Source organism: Thunnus maccoyii, chromosome 3 (assembly GCF_910596095.1).
Source record: "Thunnus maccoyii chromosome 3, fThuMac1.1, whole genome shotgun sequence".
Classification (NCBI taxonomy): Eukaryota; Metazoa; Chordata; class Actinopteri; order Scombriformes; family Scombridae; genus Thunnus; species Thunnus maccoyii.
The window spans coordinates 2,853,890-2,877,516 of NC_056535.1; the positions used below are offsets into that span (position 1 = coordinate 2,853,890).

Sequence of the window (23,627 nt, forward strand, 5' to 3'; positions counted from 1 at the left end):
ACCGCTTATCTGGCCCATGTTGCATTGATTAATTATATCATTATGTAGTGTATAGTATGATATATATGGTATTAAATTGCATTCTATGTGGTATTATAAAGGTCTTAAATAGTCTTGAATTAAACTTGGTGAACCTGCAGAACCACAGTAGTTACTGTAGTTTGACAGTTACATTCATTTCCCTTTCAAATCATTTAGTTAATATATAACAGTTTATATGTGTATTTGTTTAGTCTTATCATTTGAGCACTCATGATGCTTGACATCTAAATGATCTGAGGGCATCATATTACAGGTCATGGTCACAAGGAGTACTGCTGTGAAAACAGTTGTATGAAGTAAAAGCTGATGATATCTCAGTTTGAGCTTGGAGGCAGCAAATTTATAACAGCCAGCCTGTGTTACAAACTGGGGCGTGTGCATTTAGCAGGCAGGGAGGGTATGATGAAAAGATACTGGGAGGACAAAGTGTTTAATCCAGTGTTTCTGGAATATACCAGTAACAAGAGTCAAGATGTCTCTGCCTCTGCTGATACACTTTTTTCTTGTGAATCCCAACTTTTTCAAAGAGCAATAATGAATTGCTGGAGTACTGAGTAATCCAATGTTGCTTCTTCACAAGACTGAGATGTGGTTGAAAGGTTTTAATCAAACTATATAAAAGTTTTGTACATCTAGCTATAAAAATGTTCACTCTACTAAAAATGACTAATATTTTTGTCATAGCAAGAATAATACGTGCATGTACATCTTTTGGTTTTCAAATAGCAATGTAACTTCACTTTAGAAAAGCCATAATTTGCACATTGCAAGGTGTTGATGCAAGATAAGTGTGAGAAGAAGAGTGGTCTGTATGAAGATGACATAAAGCAGTCAGATGTACCTGATAAATAAAACACGTGTTTATTTACACAAATATTTTCAAATACTAGTCTTCTACATAAGGACATAAAAATATATACAGTGATGTAGGGACTCAAACTGCTCCGTTCTCAGGTCAATGTATACATGTTCTGATTTATTTGCATTTTCAGGTTTTGAAATGAAAAAAAAAAAAAAAAAAAAAAGATGCATATGTACAGCAGGGTCTAAAACTTACACTTTCAAACTCTGGCACTAAAACACTGGGGAATATTCTACCCTTCAAGTGCTATTCAACATTATAACTTCAAAACTTCCCTCAACATGTTGGTGAAAGCCAATAATCTGGATTACTCGTCACAAAGCTTACCCATGTCACTACACTTCACGGAACTGAACTTTCCTCCAAAACTAACAGCACTTCAGTCACCTGCAGAGAATTATTATATCACGTGATCGTATTCACTAGAACCCACATAGTCAACCTGCGTTACAGCAGCTCCATGAGTAACTCCCGTTAAAACAAAACTCGGTTTGGTCAGTCTCTTCTTCCAACCGACTGAGTAAACTTTGGTTATGTCTTGAAGTAATTCAAGAAAAGCCACTTGAAGTAATTCAAGGAACTGGAAAGCAGCACGTTTGAGAAACCATGTCTTTGAGAACCTGAATGAACCTTACCTGGCTTCTTAAGAGATTATAGTACAACACTAGAGTCGATCAAACCACTTGATGGTGAATGAACCTTATCCAGCAGTCCAGAACATTTCAGTACAAAACAAATAAATGGTAGGTGACGTGACGGGGGGGGGGGGGGGGGGGGGGTCGCATATCAAAAGAAGACTGGTGATCTGGTTTGGTAAGAAAGGCAAGACAAAACTACTCAGGCAGAGAAAGTGTTGAAGTGTCATTGTGTTCACATACACCTGGAGCACAGAACAGCACCAAACACTTCCAAAATGCTGTGATCTGGAGGGTGTTTAGACTCAATCTGAGGGAAACTGATTTGTTTTTGACAATGCTGCAGTAGTAAACTATACAGGATCTGCTCCTTTTGGTCCTGATGGCCAACAGCTCTTTCTTTTGTCTTCTGCTGATGTACTTATTGACCAGTGCCTTCACAATCCAAACTAAAACACTAATTAGCCGTGCACACTCGCTCTCAGACTCGCCACACACAAACACGCACCCCTTTTGTATTCACTACGGCTTTTGTGGGAGAACGATAGGGAATACCTGTATATTTCAATTACACAGAACATTCATTTCAGATGTCAGGTTAACACGTTCATTCGAGGAGGAAAAGGAAAGAATGGAAAGAACAGAAAGAACATCTTTCTTTTCTTAGACAACGGCATCCTCCAGCCAGGAGGGTGGTGAGGCGCGGTCACACTGAGTTAGGTTGGATGTGGAGAGGGCTGGCAGAGTGGCACCTGTCTAGTTTCTCCCCCCCCAGTGGTTGTGGTTGTGGGAGAGATTGGGGAGAGAGGGGGGCTGAGAGTGGATTTGGGTGGGGGTGGGAGTTGGGGGGGGGGGGTGTCACTGCGGGGCGCCAGCAGCAGCGGGCACCGGGGTGCTCAGGACATTGGTGGCAGCAGACAGGACTGGCGAGCCAGTGAGCGGGCCCAGGGCAGTGGAGGCTGGCAAGGCAGAGATACCTGGAGGAGTGGAGCCACACACGCTGTTAGACAACTAACACAAACCACATGTGTAAAGAGGAGGCAGTGAGCTTCATTATTCTCTAAAAGGAACATTTCATTTGAATTTTACAGCATGTTTTTGCGTGACTGCTGAGCTCTGAGAATGAGGCTGAACTGTTTGTGAACCATGACAAACCAAGCTGTCAGAATTTGTCCACTGCATTGTGTAGGGGTGAAGTTCAATCAAGAGGCAGCACTGATACACATTTACAACAGACAATTTGGATTGCATCTCAATGCTGGCCTTTGTTCTCGCTTCCAAACCAGTGGCTCAGATAATGTGGTTGAACTGTAGAGATACCTAAAACCTGTCTGATCACTCGTGCGTGTACTGTTTTACAGCTCTGCTCCAAGATCTCAGCAAGCTGCTGAGAAAACGATGTCATAGGTAGTAGTAATAACAATAGTGATAAAGTCCTTTGTGCACCATTTGCAGCAACAGAGACATACTGGATTAAAAGTGATCTTGCCATAAATGTTTTATTTAGAACGTGGGTCAGTAGAATGACTTTATGGTATGACTGTGAATGCGTGCGTGCATGTTCTCACCAGTGATCATGCTGGCTGTGCTAACAGCTGTGTTCCCACTGGGCAGGTTAGCTGAACCGGCCACACGAGACTGATCCTTCACGATGGGAACTGTAGGAGCAACAAAAATACATACACTAAATTCTCATGTAAAAGCTGACATTCACATAGTGGAAGTCTCAAATAATAGCTGGGGGCAGGGCCAGTATGAGTAAAGACATGCTGGGTTAAAAAAAAAAAATCCAACTAAGGGGCTGGAATCACCTTCTGCAACAGCTCACATGGTAAAAACATATACAAACACTAGTTCCATCAGTACACCAACAGTCATGTTATACTCACTCTGCTCTCTCATTTCCCCTTTTTAAAACAAACACTTGTTTCATCCACCTATTCATTACAGTTTTTCCACATTTCCATTTTTCCCCAATCGATGTTCCATCAATACAACAGAATACTTCCTGTAGATTTTCCACATTAAAAACCTACCAGTAACGGGCAGGATGGAAGACTTTTAATGTGAAAGATCTGCTAGAAGTGAGTTGCCTTCACAGCAGCTTTACATCAGTCAGGAAAAAACAGAAAAGTGAAAGGAATGGAATTAACGGGTGAATGAAAACCATATTTCTGTTAGAGAAGAGAAAGTGAGAACAGCAGAGTAACTGTTTCATTAATGGAATTAAGTGCTGTGGAACAACAACAGGGCAACATGGAGGTTGTAACTTTACATTAAATGGTGAACAGGGGAAATGAGTAATAAAAGCCTGTCTCTAGCATAAGCCTGTTCCAAATAAAGGCCTGGCTCTCTTCTGATTTTATTCTGTCTGTGAGGGCTTACAGAAGTAAGGGTGATCCATGGCCTCGCGGGCAGTCAGCCGGGCCTGGTGATCGTAGCGCAGCAGCTTGTCCAGGAAATCCAGAGCCTCGGGGCTGACCAGGTGCTGGTTCTCACTGTGGACGAAGCGCTCCCACCTCTTACGAGAATGCCTGCAGGAAAATAACACAACACTTAGCTCTGACATCGACTGACACTACTGTGATGACCACAACTAGAGCTGCATCAATTAGTCAATCCACAGAAAATCAAACAACTATTTTGATAATTAATGAATCGTTTCAATAATCTTTCAAGTAAAAATGCTAAACGTTTGATGGTTCCGGGTTTTCAAATGTAAGAATTTGCTGCTTTTCTTTCAAAAGAGTAAACTGAATGTCTTTTTTGTCTGACTGTTGGGTCAGACAAAAAGACATTTCAAGAGGTAACCTTGGGCTTTGAGAAATTGTGATGTTTTCCTGCTTCATAGAGAAAACAATTAATTGAGAAAATGATAATTAGTTGCAGCCCTAATCATGACCACAGAGCAGCATGTGATAAACATAATGATGCTCTGACCTACTAGTGCAGCGCCTATTGCTTGGCCTCTAGCTGCTGCTTCAACGCATAGAAAAATGAGTACTGTTGGTGTGAGGTGTGAATGAGTGTACACACCAATGACATGAAAGAAACACAGATGTTAGAAATAATAAGTACTCTAATAGTAAATAAATGTATGAGGGCTGCATTTAAAAATAAAATACATAACAGAGAGCTTTTGATAAAATGTGCATCCTAAAATAAAGTGGATCGATCATATTGGATCGTATCGTTTATTTTCTGTGCCTTCAGTTCAGATTTGAGTTTGTATGTTTGCTCAAAAGATTTGTGCTTTGCATGTAAAACATTATGATGTTGCTGTTTCTGTATAGAAACAATAGAGATCTGTTAAATGCCTTCTTTTAATATCTTTAACATTTCTCATCCAAACAACTTCACAGTCGACACTGCACGTCCTTGGGTCCCCAGCAATACACCCACCGAGTGTAAAGTGCATTGGATGATTCGTTCTCCAGATATGCAAAGGACATATATACTGACAGAGAGTCCTTGCTTTATAGTTAGAGTTTAGATTCAGTGTTAATAGTGGTTAGTTCTTCTTTTCAAACGTAAGTGCTAAAGAAACCACAAAAGCGTAAGACAGCAGCCGATTTCAGTAGCAGCTCTCACCTTCCCAGAATGTCGTTGAAGCGAGGTTCCAGCTCAATGTTGTATTTGTCGATGTAGTCATAGAGGTCTTCTGTCCCCAAAACCTTGGCTATTCTCACCAACTACAGGAGAAAAAAACCAGGAACAGTTTGTCAGCTGTGTTGTGTGCAGTTTAAACAATATGGACTCAAGAGTCATGGGATAAAAATGGCCTTGAAGGAAAACAAGTCATAGCTTTTTTTTAATGTAGCTGCTTGTCACAGTCACAGCCTTCCAACGAAGAAACGTTTGTGTGTAGCTGTGACTGTAAAGCTGCTGACGAAAGTCCATCCGTCAGCTATCAGCTGTTTGAACAGTGGCCACTAGGGAAATGTTATCCTGCCAACCCTGCTTTGTTTACCTGGTCATAGTTGTCATGGCCATGGAAGAAGGGCTCCTTCCTGAAGATCATGCTTGCCAGCATACAGCCCAAGCTCCACATGTCAAGACTGTAGTCATACATCTGAAACACACAGTCAAAGTCTCAAAGGGAGCACAGACAGGATGGGAGCATAATAATCTCATTATGAAATCTTAAAATCAAATCATAAAGCTTAGTAGGGTTGCCGTGGTGGTCGATGTTACACAGTGTTGGGAGCTACACCGATTACATTACTTGTCTACCACCAATACCATAGTTTTACTTTTTTCTATAGAAAAACCCATTTATTTCATTTTCGCGTATCAGCGCCCATGTTCATCAAATAAAAAAAAACTCCAATTTGTAAAGTATCAAGCGTTTTATCAATACTTAGTTGGACGACAGACGCTACAATTATAACCTGACAGAGTCTGCTCCAGGAGCGTCTGCAGCAGCAGCAGCAGAGTCACAGCAAAAAGTAGCAGAGTGAGACGTCTGTTCTCCGTCCTGCTGCTGTAAACTAGCTAGCTGTTAGCGAGGAGCTGCCTTCAGGTCTCCCCGGGTGTCAGTGCTTGTTTTCAGCAGCAACTCTCCTGCTCTCTGGCTGCTTAGCCTGCTCTCGGTGCATCTCTCCGGATGGCAAGCGAGTTGCTCCGGTTCTGGTTCTAAGCGGCGGGCGTCCTCTGGCTCACCCCCGCGTCTGTGTGCACCACAGCCTGGCTGTACACAGAGGACGACCCGCTGGCAGCAGCCTGAAGCCTGCCGTCACTAACTCTTAAATAAGGGGAAGATCTAAACCACAAATCTAACGTTGAGGATCAATGTAAGCGCTCTACAGATGAGCGTCATTGACGAATGTCTTTTTTTTTGTAAAATGTCCGGTGTAACCAGTAATACCGGTGTTGTCACGAGTTAGTCGGTGGGAAAATTTCCTCACCATGGCAACCCTAAAGCTTAAGTCATATGGAGAACCAGGGGGACTGTTAGACAAGTATAGTTAAAATAATTCAATGTTTTGAGATGTACCGACTGCATCACCCTAGTCCCCTCTGAAACACTGAATCTGATAGGAGGGTCTGAGATTTGTGTATGATGGATAAATCAAGAGGAATGAAAAGCAAAGGGCTTTCCTGAAAGACTCTATTCACAAACTAGCAGCACTTCAAACATGCCAAATCCACCAAAAGCATAGCAGTCGTACCTGATAGTCCACCAGCAGCTCTGGTCCTTTAAAGTAGCGGGAGGCCACTCTGACGTTGTACTCCTGTCCTGGGTGGTAAAACTCTGCCAGACCCCAGTCAATAAGGCGTAACTACAGACAGAGACATTAAGCTGTTAGCAACCACAAATAGACCATGCATGTATTATTTCTGATTATATAATAAAATATATATAGACATTTACTTATTTGTCATGTTATTGTATGAATACGAGTCCAAGCATAGAATGACGTAATAACAGCAATAATGATCCAACTTGAACTTTGAACTAGTTACATTTCATAATTCTAATATCTCCGGGTTAGGGTCAAGGTTGTGGATATGGTGATTGTGTTCTTCACTCACCTTGCGGTGTTCATGATCAATCATCACGTTATGAGGCTTCACATCTCTATGCATGATTCCCATGCTGTGGCAGTAGTCTAGAGCCTAAAAAAAAAGACAAGTGACCTTGTGATCCAATCCTCAAACTTTTTTCCACAATAATCCAAAACAGCAAGATTACAAAAAGATTCTGCCTATCAGACAGCACGCACACACAAACATGTTGATGGCCAAAACAGAGGCCTGTACCCAAGTATCTACACAAACCAAGAAACACAAGGACTTCTTTCAGAGGCATAAACTGTTGTGTTTAAGGACTAAATGCACCCTCAGGACGAGTAGAGGTTATAGGTTATGAGCTGAGAGGCATGTGTGAGACAGATGAACTCACCTTGAGGATCTCGTACATGTAGAATCGGATGTCATAGTCTGTCAGGGTCTGGTACAGTTGCTGGAGACCAAAACAAAGTCATTAATATGTTAATGTCCTACATTAAACAGACAGCACACGTTCATGGAGCAGTCACACATCAACCAGAGGGGATGTGCCAGTGATTGAGGATAGAACCAGAAGACGGTTGACTTTCTGGCACCGAAGACATAGCACTGGACTTTCATATTCCTCCATCACATACACACACGTGTACGGGAAAACAGCGAGTATGCCAAGAAAGGAGGTTTTCATAATCTGACATGACATTTTACAGAGTAAATAAAAAGTTCCGTTCGTACCTTGAAGTCTGTGTTGTTAACATGTTCAAAGACCAAGGCGGGTGTCCGAGACTGAAAAAGACAAAAGTTTTGTATTTATTTTGCTGCTGTATCAACCTACAATACTAAGACCCAGTCAAACAGCAACACTGGCATAAGCTATGTCACTAATGAAAAGTCCATACTAACTAACCAGGCAGCCACACTGTGAGCAACACTTAAGGCAAAGTCCCCACATGTCCATTCATTTCCTGTAGAGATGAGTGAGCGTGGAAACTCTGCCCTGATCTGTGGACGGTCAACGAGCCACAGCTGTCAACAGCCACTCAAATTTCAACAATTCCACTTTCTCTTCTCTTCATCTCAAGCCTGCCAGATTCACCACTGATGTGGTTGCATTCAGAGCTTCTATACTTGCTGCAGGGCTACAACTAATGATCATTTTTTTATTATCGATTAATCTGCTGATTAATCATTTGGTTTATAAAATGCCAGAAAACAGTGAAAAATTACAGTCACAGTTTCCTAAAGCCCATGGTGATGTCACCAAATTGCCTGTTTTGTTCAACCAACAGTCCAGTAATCAAAACATGTTGAATGTACCATCACATTAGACTAAGACTGGTAGTAAATCTTTTAAAAAAAAAATCACAGGCTGCAGATGGGGAATGTTTGGCTTTTTTTTCTCCTTCCTTTTCTTAAAAAAAAAAAAAAAAAACAAACAAACATAACATTTTGTAAAAACAATTATTTTTCTGTATATTGACTTAACTGATTAATTGATTAAGCTCTTACTAAAAAGGAATAGTTGCATCTATTGTTGGGTTGGTGTAAACATTAAGTCAATTTTTGTTTTTTCCCCCTGCCATTAATTTCCATTTAATGCTCTATGATTAACACTGTCTAGCTAGCTACTTTATTTGAAACTTGTAAATAATAATCAACCCTTGAAAAATACTTGAATAGTCTGTTGAAAACTTCATTGCCGTCAATGATTCATGAGTCATGATCACTTGTTGCTTACAGTGTGAACTAAGGATGCAACTAATGATAATGTTCACTAATGATTAATCAATCGATTATATTTTAAGTTACTAGAGCCAAAATCATGTCTTAAAATTGCTTTGTTTCACTAAACATTAGAGACGCTAGAAACAGAAGCTGTTTCTTAATTTTTTATTTTATAAATAACTTATTTCATTTCTCAATTATCAGCTTGGTGAGCAATTAATTTGATGTCAACATGATTGACTCATCATTTTATCACTAATTTAAACTCCTGATAAGGGATGCTTACTAACACAACAGGGCTCTCCCCCGGATTGGGATGCACCGATTCCCAGAGTGATATTAAATATGGGTCCAATACTGACTCAAATAGTTCAATCAGGTATTGTAAAAATGGGGCCGATCTATTCAATTCAACTCTATGTTTATGTCTACGTGTGTGCACTACATCATGCATCAGCAGCGCGCTGGTAGACCTGGCCATTTTGCTTGAAGGAAAAAGGAGGGAGCTAACAAAAATCGTGTTTTACAAAGTTAGGACAGCATTGTTTAAGTCAAGCCTGATGTTACCTTACATCCTGTCCTAACAGCAAGCGAGCATCTGACTATCGTGTCTCATCACGTAACATCGGATGCTCTCTGTCCACACTGATCCCATTAAATATGCACTACTACGTCAAAGTGGGTAGTTCCATGTCTGAAAAGTGAAGCCAATGTGGAAGTGCCTAAAACCTGCCTTAGCCATCGCTAAGGCTAAGCCTTAGCTCACACTTTCATACATCCCCAGCTGAATTTTGCCGATATCAGATATGCCAATATTTCTAACTCATTGTGGCCGATTACCGATACCAATATATGCACATATTTTTTTCCAGCTCGCTGAGGAGACTATTATGCATGCAAGCCTAGATTGTACTAAGTATGATCAAGAAAGACAATATATGAAGGAAGAACTTTGACGAGTTCAGGAGCTCAGCATTAAAACTTTAGTGAACCTGCTAAGTGGGTCAAGCAGTAACGTTAGAGTCTTCTTTGAGTTTATTAGACAGACAGGATTAATGTGTAGGATTTCATCTCTAGTCCACACTGCAGAGCAGAAGGTGGCGGTAACGCACCTAATGCACTGGTTGCCAACTGCTGTTATAAACCAAAAAGAAGAATTTTTTCCCCAAACAGAGTGGTACATCCTGTCAGCCGAAGTGTTTCTTATCTGTGCAGCCGAACATAGCAGCTCCTCGACGGACCGTTTCACCCTGGTGGTTCTGGTGCTTCCTCTGCAGGCTCCACTTCACTCAGCTACCGGGGGGACCCGCTGCTTCTTCCCACTTTAACCTGAATAACAAACTGGGGCTCAGTGCTCCGGTTGGATCCTCATGGAGGGCTGGGACTAACGTTAGCTGAGAGGCTAAAGTTAAGTCAGGTTAAAATGGGAAGAAGCAGCGGGTCTGACAAAACAGTCCGTCGAGGGAAGCACAGTCGGGCGGCGGCGGAGAGGGAAGAATATATCGGCCTCTCATAATCGGCAGAATTCGCTGATACCGATGTTTCATTTTAGAGCATTTTTCGGCCAATACCGATGACATGCCGATAATATCATGCATCCCTACCTGGAATGATTGAAAAACAATTTTTGTCCAGCAAATCTGTAATGCTACCCAGCCTGGTAACTCAGGAGCTGCTGCTGGTTCAGAGGACAGTGATGCTGTTGATGAGGTCGGAGTCAGTGTGGACTGAATGTGTGGACGCATCACTCTTGTTTATGGTGTGGATTCCTGGTAATTGTCATTATGAACAATGAAGGAAAAACGCCACACTGAATGTGTGAATGGATTTCTGCATTGTTTTTGTTTTTCAATGATTATGATGGCACTGCCATGTCATTATAATGGCACAGCACTGTTGTTCCATTCTTTAGAGAGAGCCCTGACACAAAATAGGAATACAAGACTGTATAGCTTTCTAGAAGCATCTATTTAACTTAAAACCATAGCTGGCTGAGTACTTACGGACACATATTTCCCAAGCCCAAGAGAAACCGATAAGCTTACGCAGGTGGTGGGCTCACCACGCTAATGATACAGTAATGAGATTTCAGAACCCCAACGCACACTTGTGTGAAATGTAAATGATGTCAGCATGAAAACACAATTTCTACACAATCTATAATTTAAACACGGTCTCTGTTGTACTCACAAAGACTCAAGTACTCTTGCACATCAATATACTATACTTACTACAGGGTCTTTCACAATATCGATGAGGGAGATGATGTTAGGACCTCCACGTAGATTCTCCAAAATCTTGATCTCACGCTTGATTTTCTTTTTCTTCACGGGCTGATGGGAAAGGGATGAGATCAGAGTTAGTCAGATGGGACTGAAGCTAGAATGACATAAAGTAGGCCTGTGTCACTGTGAAGATTTACCTTCAGTATCTTCACCACCACCTTCTCATTATTGGTGATGTTGATAGCCTCAAAGACTTCACTGTACTTGCCACGGCCCAGCTTCCGCACCAACTGGAAATCATCCTGGTTTCTGTGAAGGCAAAGTGACAACCAAACATCAGCTGGGTTGCAGACCTAAAAAAGCAACATGCTGCAAATGTTGTACGAGGGTCAACAAGGTATTTACCCCCATTCCACCACGTGGGACTCATAGTCCCAGTACTCCCTTGGCCGGTGAGTGTTGACCTCGGTGTACACTCGGGCCCGGCTCGGCACGGGTCCTGACATGTCCGACAGCTTGGCAGAGATGGTGGGGAGACCTTACTGCAGCAGAGGGCGGTTGGAATATGGGGAGGATGGGTGGGAAGGAGGGAGGAAGAGGAGGGAAGGTAGGGGGTGAGGGGGGTTGATCCCAACAGGGCAAGGGGTTTGGGGGGGGGGGGGGACTTAATCTGAGGATGGGGGGAGGGGCCACCAGGGGCACGGTGGGATAGCTAAAAAAAAAAAAAAAAAGAAAGAGAAAAACTGGTGTGAGAGAAGGTGAAAGATTACACAAATCTGATCCCTGGTTTATACATGTTGCAGTGGCTACATAACAGGTGGAGGGTGAGGGCTATACTGCAGCTTATAATATTTATATTGTGTGACATCTTAAGGCTTCAATTTATAATATGAAATGAAGAACAGCCACAAATCCTCACACTTGAGAAACTGAGCCAGCAAAATGTCCCTTGAAAAATGATAAAATAATCCAATCATATTTTCTGCTGATTAATTGTTTAATAGCCTTGTAGTTTCCGCACTGATCTACTCCACAATTTCTGCTGGTAAAGACAATACTGAGCGGGCTGTTGAAAGGCTAGCTAAAGCTAACAAACTCTCTAATTGCAACTATTTTTAGCTTATACAGTCAAACAATGTTAGCATGAATGCTTTAAATATAGCATGAGTGACCCTGAGACACTAAAGTATCTTAAGTTCTTGTTTATAGGGGAGGGTAAGAAGAGATCAGTAGGTGGATTGCTGGACAATCCACAGCTCTGTGGCACTGTACCAAACTGCCACGTTGAGGGGGGGAGCTGCACCTGTGGGTAAGGCTCACAATCTGCGCTCAGACCGAAAACAGCCCTGCGTTAAAAAAACGCAAGAGGCTGTGTTGCTTCAGTTACCAGTGAGACATGAAATATGATACAAACAGAATTTTACAACTCTGGAAAATTATCACAGTGGCAGTCATTTTATTTACAAAGTTAGAGCTATCCACTAGGAATGTGCGCTTACATGTATTTGACTGACCAGTGCGACGCCTTGCTGGATTGCGTTGCAGTCTATCAAAGGTTGAGCCAGGTTCAACTCTTTTGTGTGACACAAATGAGGCCACTCCATTGACACAGTGGGGGTCCTGATGAAATGACTCAAAAAAAAAAAAAAACAACGCAGGGTCACCTGGCAAAAAGTTTAACCTGGCTCAATGTTTGCAGGACTGCAAACTGACGTCATCTAGCAACACACTGCGTAGACCAAATACTTGCAAGTCATATTTTTGGTAGATTGCTTTCTAATGAGAATAGCATATTTGTACTGTTTACCTGCAATTGTTGAAATGAAAGATAAAAAAACGGCAGCTGTGATACTTTCATAGAATATTAAGTTCTTGTCTTTGTGCCTTTGTGTTTGGGCTAATATGGACCCAAATAAATATAATAAATAGATGGAATTAATTAGTACATGACAATGCCATTTAATACCAAGACAGGTACCAGTGCAGAGCTTACATCAAACTATAACAAAACCTCAGTGCAGACCCATAGATCAAAACAAATGAACTATTCCACATTAAATGATCCACAATTTACCAGCATTTGGGCTTGTGTTGAGCATGAAGCTTCAATTGATGATTATTTTTACTGATTAACCTTGATTACTTATTGATTAATTATGTCTACAGACGTCCTTGTTTTGTAAATTAGCAAAACTGTGCGTAATTCATTTTCTATCGATTGACTGGATCAAGATGAGTGTTCATTTTACACAGTTTTAAACATCACCGTTGACTCTCAGACGTATTGATAGCCTGTTGAATTACTAGGGCAGGGAGGGATTACTGGTCTCATTCAAATAGCTAAATCCATTCTTTAACTGTCACACTGCTGACAGAACCATCAGAGCAACTTAACACTTTAAACCCTTCCCAACCAGGTCAAGTATCATGCAGTATCTGGTCTGCCTTATGACAAATACAAACTATACCATATTTACCCTGCATTACTAGGGATAACAAATTAATCAATTGTTATTGTCCTGACTGTCCCGGTATGTGAGGCAAGTTTCAGTGTGAAGTACTGCTGCTTGACAAATACAGGAATTTCCGCTATAATGTTGGCAATATAGATCTTCAGTAGAATGCTGCTTCCTTTCATTTGTCTTATACACTGAATTATTTCACAAGCAGTTACATTAGCTTAAACAATAATCTGCAGCTTGGCTAACACGACTGAAATTTCACAAGACAATGCAGCACCACACTGAAGTTAGCTTCCAATTCAGGGTTAAGGGGAAAGCTGAGGAGAAAGTTAAAGGTGCAGTGTGTAGAATTTAGTAGCATCTAGCAAAACGGACTTCGCAGAAATGGAATATAACATTTTTAAGTATGCTTTAATTAGTGTATAATCACTTGAAAATAAGAATCGTTGTGTTTTCTTTAGCTTAGAATGAGCCCTTTATATGTAAATAGGGAGCAGGTCCCCTTCCACAGAACCCGCCATGTTGCATCGCCATGTTTCTACAGTAGCCCAGAATGGACAAACCAAACACTCGCTCTAGAGACAGCCTTTTGCATTTTTTGCAGCCATCGTAGGTTCTCCTACATGCTTGGAAGGGGAGGGGTATTCAGTTGGTTGCAATCTGCAACCTCACCACTAGATGTCACTAAATCTTACACACTGGTCCTTTAAGGGAAATATAAATAATGATATTTGGTGGCTGATTCTCCATTTTTTACCACTTACACTTATGAAAAAGAGTGTTAGACATAGTAGCAAAAGCCTTAACACTGTTTAAACCCACTTTCAGATTTGCGAAACCTTTATTTTGCTAACGAAAACTGGAAAAAAAGGGTGACTGATGTTTATCCATATTGATTCTGCCAATTGATTGCACTTCTTCTCGATTCCCAGTTTTGATTCCAATACGGTAAAAAAAAAAAAAAAGTGGTCAAATATTAAGATAAAAATATCTTTATTCTTTTAAGCATTTACTCTGACTTTTGTTTCATTAAAAAAAGCACATTCAAAGTCTTTAACTGAACATTCTGCTTTTGTTTTGAATAATTTCTGTCTCATCTTTCCCTCAATAACAGCGTGCTGTCACTGTAAAGGCCAATTCGTGGACATGCACGCAGTTCCATTCACCCTTTTTTCTGAGGTCTGCGGACACAGACATGTCACATGTACGCAAAGGGAAACAGGGTTACAGCATGATAACTGTCTCACAAGCACTTTACACAGCATATAAACACAGCCTCTTGTATTGTTTTACACAGTGCTGTTTTCAGTCTGAATGCAGCTGAGGAGTTCCTTTATTGAGCTGTACAACAAGAAAAAGTTGGAAAAGAAAGCAACACCTTAATGACGACAGTAAGCAGTAACTAACATACATACACAGTGTGTCACTGCTTGGTAGCCCTGACTCTACTAGAGGTGCTAGCGAGGTGCTTTCACAGGCTGATGACACGCTCGGGCTAGGAGACCGACGCCGTGCTGCCTTAAATGTTTGATCAGATTTGATGTGTAACCTGATTTATAGCTAATTAGCTTCTCACATGCCTTGCACTTTGCCTTGTCGTTTTCTTTAATAAAGTGACGCCACATTTTAGAGCGTTTTACTGCGGTCAATCTTTCTCTCAGCACTGTCGTGATGTTAGCGACGCATGCTCGTATGTAAACAAACTGACACGCTGTTGCATTGATGCATGACGGAGACAGGTCCTGGAGTTTACAGTGAAACTCTATCAGGTTTAACCAATACATAAACACATTGTCATCTCACCCTACCCGAAGATAGATCATAGTGAGAAAATACCCTGACATCTGTGCCAATCACATCTATGTCAGTAGAAAATGGATGCCACAATGATAGCAACCAGTTACTCATTTAAAGTATTTATGGTGAATACTAAATAACATGCCATACGTATGCCTAGTTAATGTTCCATGACGTGGAGTTTTATATGATGAAATGTTACAATCTGCTAATAACTTAAACATGCCAAAAATAATGTAAGTACTATTTGGTTGGTTGGCTCTAAATTTCTGTTATTGATTAGTCAGACTGGCTATGGTGGATAGCCATGTTAGCTAAGGATAGCTCCAATTTTAGCTTTGGGTACATTGTCAGGGATATATGAAATTACTGTTATTTCAAAAGAATCGCACATATCCAACAGAATGGACGGGAGAAACTTATACATTCCTTTATTTTCAGCACTACGTTGTGCTATACTGTCAATAAAGACAGAAAAATATATAATTTTTACACATCAGGGGGCGGTACTGGTGTGACAGTTTGATAGTGACCTGCCATTAGGAAACAGTATGTGCCAGTAAAACACGAGCAGCATACCATTCTAGGGATTGGCATATGCAGGTGTTCTGTCAAAATGTGCTACCTATCGAGATGTTCTACTTCTGCGCATTTACATGACCCACAATGTTGGGCTCTGTTTCTGCTCCCATTAATCTATGCAACCTTGCTGTCAGGCATGCTATCCAGACATCAGCTGATGGTGAGCAATAAATACAGATATTTTAATAGAGTATTTCAACATGATCTCCATGTTCTTACAGTATACATGGAGTGAGTAGTGGTGTAATATGAAATGATTCCGTAGTGGGAGCATTACTTTATAGAGGATATCGGTCTGTCAAAATACGCTATGCGTGGAATCTTAAATCATGATATTATGATAGAATATCAAAATATGCTCCCCATATCATATACTTACAGTACACTTACCCCTGTTTGTAATCAAAATACAAATAAAGAGGTCATAATATTGTGACAGTTATACTTTTATGTGATATACACAACTGGAAACGTAAAACACATAAGGTAGCATTTTTCGATAGGTATCGATTCGCGCAACGGTAGCATAAATCGTCAGAACAACGGCATATGCAGCTGAACCACTAGTGGCATACCATCAGCCACTTCTCGATCTCGGCGTCAAGTAGCAAGATTCGCCAGTTAAGTTACAACTCCATGTGGCTCTATGACTGTGTCATATAATGAAAAATTCGCTATATGCTAACTAGAGTTAAACAGCCAGGTTAGCAGCTTCATAGCCATCTTGTACAATTTAACGTGAAGCTCCGCGCTACGTGCGCATTGTTTGCAGGTCATTGGGTCGCTTGCGCAGTCGCTGTTAACAGCTGACTCACACTGTAGCTAATTTAATTGATTCAATATAATTAGCTATAATAAGTCCTTCACACAACCGGGGATAATAGCAGAGCAGTTTGCTACTTAACATTATAGAGTGAAATCTTTGGCTAGCCAACGTTGGCTAACGTGATAACATGATGCCGTAAATAAGCGTAATTCAGCGGATCATACAGCGGATCATACAGAGTGCTTCGTTGTCTTTCTCTTCCTTTTCTTTCTCTTCCGAAACGTCAGGGCGAAGTTATTCACAAGTCTCCGTTAACATTAATAACTCGATGATTTATTGCTTTTAATCCGCAGACACACCGTCATAAAACAACCTTTTCCGGATCGACCGGATTCATCCAGGTTGGCTAACAGCTAATTTAGCGAGACCATTCAGCACTAAATAAGATCAGATTATAACTTATACAAAACGCTCCAACAGTAATCTGTCACTGAGAAGCTCAGTGATGGGTGTATAAATTTAGTGGACCAGTGTGAGTGTAACGTTAAAACTTACTAAGTTAGTAAATTAGGTACAATTTATAGCTGTTTCCGTTATCAGATATTCCGTCGACAATTCGCTTAAAAACTGAAGATTTACAAGATGTTGACAAATAATTTTCAGGCAGTGGTTAACTATTTTAGCTGTAATTTAATGTAACGAAAGCCCCAGCCTCAATTAGCTGGAGCACCTGGCTGGAAGGCTGTCGGTGAGCAGGTGTTGCTAACTTCTCGGCCTGCTAAGCTAAGCTAACGTGGCTAACAGAAGCACCACAGAGACGATGAGTCGGTTTTATCAACAATAGCAACACGTTGGGTTACATATTTACCCCCTTTGATCAATTCGACGACCGAAATGCTTTCCAATAAGCTCAGTTTGGTCAACCCAGCGGTCCTCGCCTCCCTCCGTCGCCGGTGTGTGATTTCTGCTGTATCAGAGACAATATGGCTGACCGCCGCCACCTCCTCCGTCCCCGAGTACTGCAACGGAGCCCGCGGAGGGACACGCTTCTGCAAGGTCGCGGACCAACCAAAAAAAGTGAGAACAAACTTGTCACTGTCACGTTTGTTTTGACTCTGTACTCACTTACTTTAGTACACTGAATGTCTTTTGTGGCCAAACAGCGACATATTCTTAACTGGCCAAGTCAAGCTCTAAAGCCTGAAGAGCAGTCTGAAGGCGAGAGGCCCCAAAACTCGCAACAAGTGAAGATAATACATTTTAATGATAATAACGTTACGTTTAATTAGTACCGTACTTTTCTTTCATAGTGAAACTCAAAGTACTACAGTATTAATAACATAGAACGTACAGCATAAAGAAAATAAGCATAATAGGAGTTAAGATGAAGAAGCCTACCTGAATACAAAGGTCTTTAAGCCTTTTTTTTTTTTTTTTTTTAAAGAGAAAAAAAAGAGACTAGGGTCTATGCTGCCCAGATGGTTAGGAAGGCTGTTCTACAAGTGTGGACTGTATATAAAGTGTATGAGATGCCTGCAGACCTCCAAGTGACTACAGAGGAAACATTTCCAGTTACTTTACTTTGTTCTAAAATTGGGATACTATTAAAAAAAAATCCTGCAGTGATCAGCTGGGAATCACTTCTTTCATCTCAAAGTCACTGTTTCAATTAAAATACAACATGCTGGAGTGCAGAAACGATCACAGAAATGTGTCACTGTCCTAATGCTTTATGACTGCACTGTACCACAAAACAAGCAGCAACCACCACTATTGAACACTGAAGCCAGTGTTGGAGGGGAATTGAAGTGAACAGGAAAATTTGCAACCTCTCTCTGGGAATATAATGTCAATAGTTGTTCCATAGAATATTCAGCTCTCAGTAGCTCTTTTCATTTTTACATTTCTCCCCTCACAGTCAATATTACTAATTAATAAGTGAACATTTGAAAAACAGAAACCTTCACTTAAAAACTGAACTGACAAAGGTATACCAGGGGTGTGTTCCTCTTGATTGACAGGTATGTCAGGCTATCTCTCTCAGCTATGGTGGTTACCACTTGTTCTTCTGGAAAGTTAAGGATGACATCACATCATAGACATCACACTGTATGTGCTTAGTTTTTACAGTCGATTGTGTAGGATGTTCTTCATGTCAAAACAGTACCTGGAGCCTTGGTAGGAGGGTCAGGACCCAGGTAAGTTGCCATAAGGTAATGTATGTAACACACGGTTAGGCAGGTTTTGGCCCATAGTTCAGAAAACACAGATTCAAAAAAATCAAAATCAAAAGACCCTTTAAATAAATGGTTTTATGTTGAGCAAACTCAGGGAAATGATACACTTTGATACTGACTGGCACAAGGGATGGCTACATCATTCATAGGTGAGTGTATATTTACTGTTATAATAGTTTAACAAATCAAAATTGAGAATCAATATTTAGCTTTTTTTTTTGTTAAAAAAAAAAAAAGAAATGTAAGTAATAAATCGGATGGAATCCCGGCTATGTCCAAAAGGGGGCGACTCTTTCTCTGCTCATCTTTCACACTGTACTAGAACACATCATCTTACAACACTGCAACAAAAAGGGAGAATATTTGTAAGAGGTGATCAGGCTTTGCCATCAGGTTTCTAAGACTTGTTAGACCTGCTTTAGGAGTTCAGTGTTTATGATCTTACTTAACTTATAAACTTACTTTGACATCATGATGTTTTATTGTCATTTACTTCCCTTGTACATTTCCATAGATTTTCAATGTCTCATCTGACTTGCTCTTGTTCACCAGTTTTATGTTTTTTCTCTTTTAAGAAGTACATTGTAATCGTATTTTTAAAAATTCTAAACAAAGACCATGACTTCTGTACTACAACTGTTATGAGATGTTTTTGTAGTCTTTGTCATTATTATTATTAAATATGCACATACATAGATAACTATGCACATGCAGTATATGTCCACATGTAGCCAAAATAAGGCTTTTTCTTTGAATAAAAAAGTATTTCCTCTTGCAGTATAAAACACCAGCATGTATTCAAGGCTGGATTAATAACTGAGAAATGTGAGCAACTGCCTTAGAGCACCAGACCCCCAGGGGCCCAAAAAGCCCCACATTACATTTTTTGTCAGTTGGTTTATATAAATTAATTAACTGCTAATTAGTTTAAAAAAAAAACATAAAAGTACAGTATGAACTAAGGTCCAGCATTAGTACATAATCTTGTGGCATTGTTTTGTAGAGGGGCCCTGTGTCAAATCTAGTTTTAAGATTTGAATTGTTGCAACTTTTATTGTGCTCACATGGTCCTTATTCCTAAATGATGTTATTTTATTTTTTACATTGCCCTTCCCCCTAAGAGGCGACAGGGTATTCCCACAGTGCACAGGGGGAGCGAGGGGGTCAAAAGAGGCCCATCAACAAATTTTTGCCCTTGGCTATCCCTACAGGTTAATCCGGCCATTGGTGTATAAATGTTTATAAAAACAGTAATTCCTCTCCCTTTTGTGCCAGTAACCATTAAGCCATAATCAGATGAGTGACATGTAGGAAATGGCACGAGTCTCATTTTGGCATTGCTCAACGAGAAACAAAGTTCAGATGTCACTGTGGTGTTGTGTTTAGAGCGAGAGCCGTCACACTCATTCTTCTTCACCACGCAGCAGGCAGGTCGAAGAGGTTGTTGGGGGCAGCAGGTTTCTGTCAGCGAGACTATTCATTGTGCTCTTTGGGGCCTTGATTGAGGATATCCTCTAAACAATTGCTCTGGGTGCTGAAACTGGTTCAAAGTTTTCAGGCGTATATTCTTCCTCCCATCCATCTCCTAGTTACAGAAGGCTCCCAGCAGCGAACAATTGCATTTATTGGCCCCAAGATCGTTTTTCATGTCTTGTTAAAATTCAGATCCACAAACTTCCTTACTCAAGGGAGTTTTTCCAATGCAGTGTCACAACTAAATTAATATATGTTGCTTTGTGTGGGGGGTTTTTGACAGAGGGGACAGCTATCGCCTAAAAATCTCTGCCAGATACAGGCTACCTGATTACTTGCAGTAAAGTCTAGGGTTGAAGGGAAGTGCACAGAGCAGTTTAATTATATGTTGGGGAAAAACACTGGATGTGGAATGTATTTGCCCTTTTCAGAACCAGCTTTATTGTTTGTAAAAGGGATTCAATTTGGTAGGTTGCTCATACAGCATGTGTGGAATGATATTAAAAGAATGTCAAAATAGGGAGCAGGTTTCGTTCAAAAGTAAAGTATGTCACTATGGCAAAGAAAAAATGGAGTTTCACACCCAAGAAAGCTTGGGATGATGGACATCGGCATGCTGCGGAAGTCTGCCTCTTTCCTCCTTCAGAGCAGTCTGTGCACACATAGTGTTGTATTATTTTAACAGGGGGAGAAATCGGGCCTCAGATTAGTCACCTTTCACCTCTTCATTAAGGACCACCGCCCTAAGACCGAGGCAGAGCGCAGGAGCAGGAGCCAAGGAGAGAGCAATCAGAGCCCTGCCCTGGTGGACTGATATTGTCTGTACTAATGTCTCAGGTCATTCCACCACTTCCTCCCACTGCATGTTGGGAGGGAAACAATAGTCCCGAGAGTGTCCGCTGCGGAGAGGAGAGTGTGTCAACACCATCGCCCATACAGAACACACGCCCACACACACTCATCTGCACTGTTAGACCGATATGTCTGTGTGGCGATACTGGCCTTTGATTTGAGCGTATCAGCAGGAAGGGTCCTTCACTTATGATATATGATAATGGACATTCCTCACTGACTGCAACTCGTAATGAAATGTTGCTTATTTTCCATATTATAAAGGTATTTTGTTGCTTTCAACTGCATCTGGACAAGTGTCATCACATGATCTAAACGTTTTTAAATTTCACTGTGACTATAGGCTCATCTGAACTTGAACCCTTGTTCAACTAGGACCTTGTTAAACTATGACTACGATGACATCTGCAGTTGCACCTGGAATTTTGCATAACACACTTTGGGCCCAGGGTGCGATCACCATAGTTCGATGCTGAGTTCAATGCTGAAGGTTCAAATCTGTCTTAAAACAGGTCTGGTGACCATGTGAACATTGAAAAGCGTGTTTTTTGCTTACTGTACTCATTCTTCCTGTTTGTATTGGCTGTGAAGAAATCAATTCCTAATGCGCTCCCAATTTCAGAGATGAGGGTCAAAATCCACAGTCGTCATTTGGTGCAAAAATATATTCCAAAGTTTGTCCAAAGTTAATATGAGGCTTCAGTAGAGTTATTTTGTATTAATACCCCTCCTCTGCAGCTCAACAGAGAAACATTGTCAGGGGAAACACTTGAACTAACAAGACTCTAACATTCGAAGATACTCACTTCATTTGCTGAAGCCTCATATTAACTTCAGATTATGTTTTTCATGGAACAAGGCAAGGCAAGTTTATTTGTATAGCACATTTCAACAACAAGGCAATTCAAAGTTCTTTACATAAAATATAAAAGGCAGACAGAATGTAAAAGCAATGAAAGGCAACATAAAAATACATTTAAATACAATTAAAAAGTGTTAAACTGGAAATAAAAATAAACTAAAATAGAAAAAGACAGATAAAACGGGAGAGTAAAAGTTACAGTGCAGTGTAAGATATTAATGAAAAGCCTCAAGTCTGATGTAATAAAAGGCAGCAGCAAACAGAAAAGTCTTCAGCTGTGCTTTAAAAGAACTGAGAGTTGCAGCAGACCTGCAGTTTTCTGGGAGTTTGTCCCAGATATGTGGAGCATAAAAACTGAATGCTGCTTCTCCATATTTAGTTTTTACTCTGGGGACAGAAAGCAGACCTGTCCCAGACAACCTGAGAGGTCTAGATGGTCCATAATGTAGCAGAAATGTATTTTGGTCCTAAACCATTCAGTGCTTTATAAACCAACAGTAGTATTTTAAAATCAGTTCTTTGACAGACAGGAAGCCAGCATAAAGATCTGAGAACTGGAGTGATGTGATCCACTTCCTTGGTCTTAGTGAGGACTCAAGTAGCAGCGTTCTGAATCAGCTGCAGCTGTCTGATCGATTTTTAAGGGAGACATGTGAAGACAGCATTACAGTAGTCAAGTCTACTGAGGATAAATGCATGGACAAGTTTTTCCAAATTCTGCTAAGACATAAGTCCTTTAATTCTTGATATATTCTTAAGATGATAGGAAGCTGACTTAGGACTGGAGATTTTGACCACAATCACTTACATTAGAGCCATGTTAGGAAGGGATCTTGAAATGGCCAGTATGGACAGGAGGAATAATTACTAATGACTCTTTCAGTGACTCTTGTTTTAAGACAGACTTTAAAACATTGGAACGTTTCCTACTGCTGCAGCTCTGCATCCACATTCGTCATAGGTTGTTGGTGTTTTGGATTTCAATTTTGAAATGGCCTCTAACAGAGTTTTGTTCTACGGTGCATCCATTTTTACAAACTTCTTTTAAAGAAATTCCCATAGCAAGTATGCCACAACTTTAATAGCTATGTGTTAGTATCAGCCTTCAAATATTAATATCAGTCAAACCCAAAGACTCATTCACAAGTACACACAGACACACACACACTACTGTGTCTGGCCCAGTTAGTGCCTGTTTGGCTGCTGTAGAGGATTAGGTTGCTCCCTGCTCTCCCACTCCACCCATCAATGGAAAACAATCATAAAAATCGGAAGCAGCCTATCCAAGGCCGCTGTCCCATGAAAGGGCCCGCAGTGCGTGTCCGATGGCGATTATCTCCTCTGACAGGCCGGCTGGCCCGGGGAACTATGGGGTTGAACAAGAGGCAGTGAGTGGGCGGAAGGTGTCTGCCCTGTCAAGCAGTTGAGCTACAGCACCATAAGGGTCTGTTTAGGGCTAAGTGTGGTGGAGGGGAACTGTATCGCAATCTTAGCCCTTCCTATTTGCCCCATGGTATCCTCTACTAATGCTTACCAGATGGAGATGAAGATCGGGAAAGCGCCGCTGAGGACTTTGACAGAATAATTTATGTTCAG

General features: G+C 40.8%; 1 protein-coding gene and 1 non-coding gene across 2 annotated transcripts; both read right to left on the reverse strand.

Annotated features, from left to right (window-relative positions):
• Positions 1–1,032: 1,032 nt before the first annotated feature.
• On the reverse strand, positions 1,033–17,625 carry csnk2a4 (casein kinase 2, alpha 4 polypeptide). Its single transcript, XM_042405780.1, has 13 exons — positions 17,476–17,625; positions 11,406–11,712; positions 11,198–11,309; positions 11,007–11,108; positions 7,786–7,836; positions 7,445–7,504; positions 7,075–7,158; positions 6,711–6,821; positions 5,510–5,611; positions 5,131–5,231; positions 3,925–4,073; positions 3,108–3,197; positions 1,033–2,516 (listed from the first exon to the last, which is right to left on the reverse strand). Exons 2-13 carry the CDS (start codon positions 11,504–11,506, stop codon positions 2,398–2,400), a joined length of 1,182 nt encoding a protein of 393 aa, XP_042261714.1. The 5' UTR covers positions 11,507–11,712; positions 17,476–17,625; the 3' UTR covers positions 1,033–2,397.
• Positions 7,595–7,731, reverse strand: LOC121894866. The gene has a single exon (XR_006095640.1). It is a non-coding gene; the product is annotated as a small nucleolar RNA SNORA57 (small nucleolar RNA).
• Positions 17,626–23,627: the final 6,002 nt, after the last annotated feature.

Coding starts and splice junctions, on each gene's coding strand:
- csnk2a4 (XM_042405780.1), bottom strand. CDS start 11,506: ATGTCAGGACCCGTGCCGAGCCGGGCCCGAGTGTACACCGAGGTCAAC. Junction 5,232..5,509: donor GCCATGACAACTATGACCAG/GTAAACAAAGCA, acceptor TTTCTCCTGTAG/TTGGTGAGAATAGCCAAGGT. Junction 4,074..5,130: donor TTCAACGACATTCTGGGAAG/GTGAGAGCTGCT, acceptor ATTTTCCTGCAG/GCATTCTCGTAAGAGGTGGG.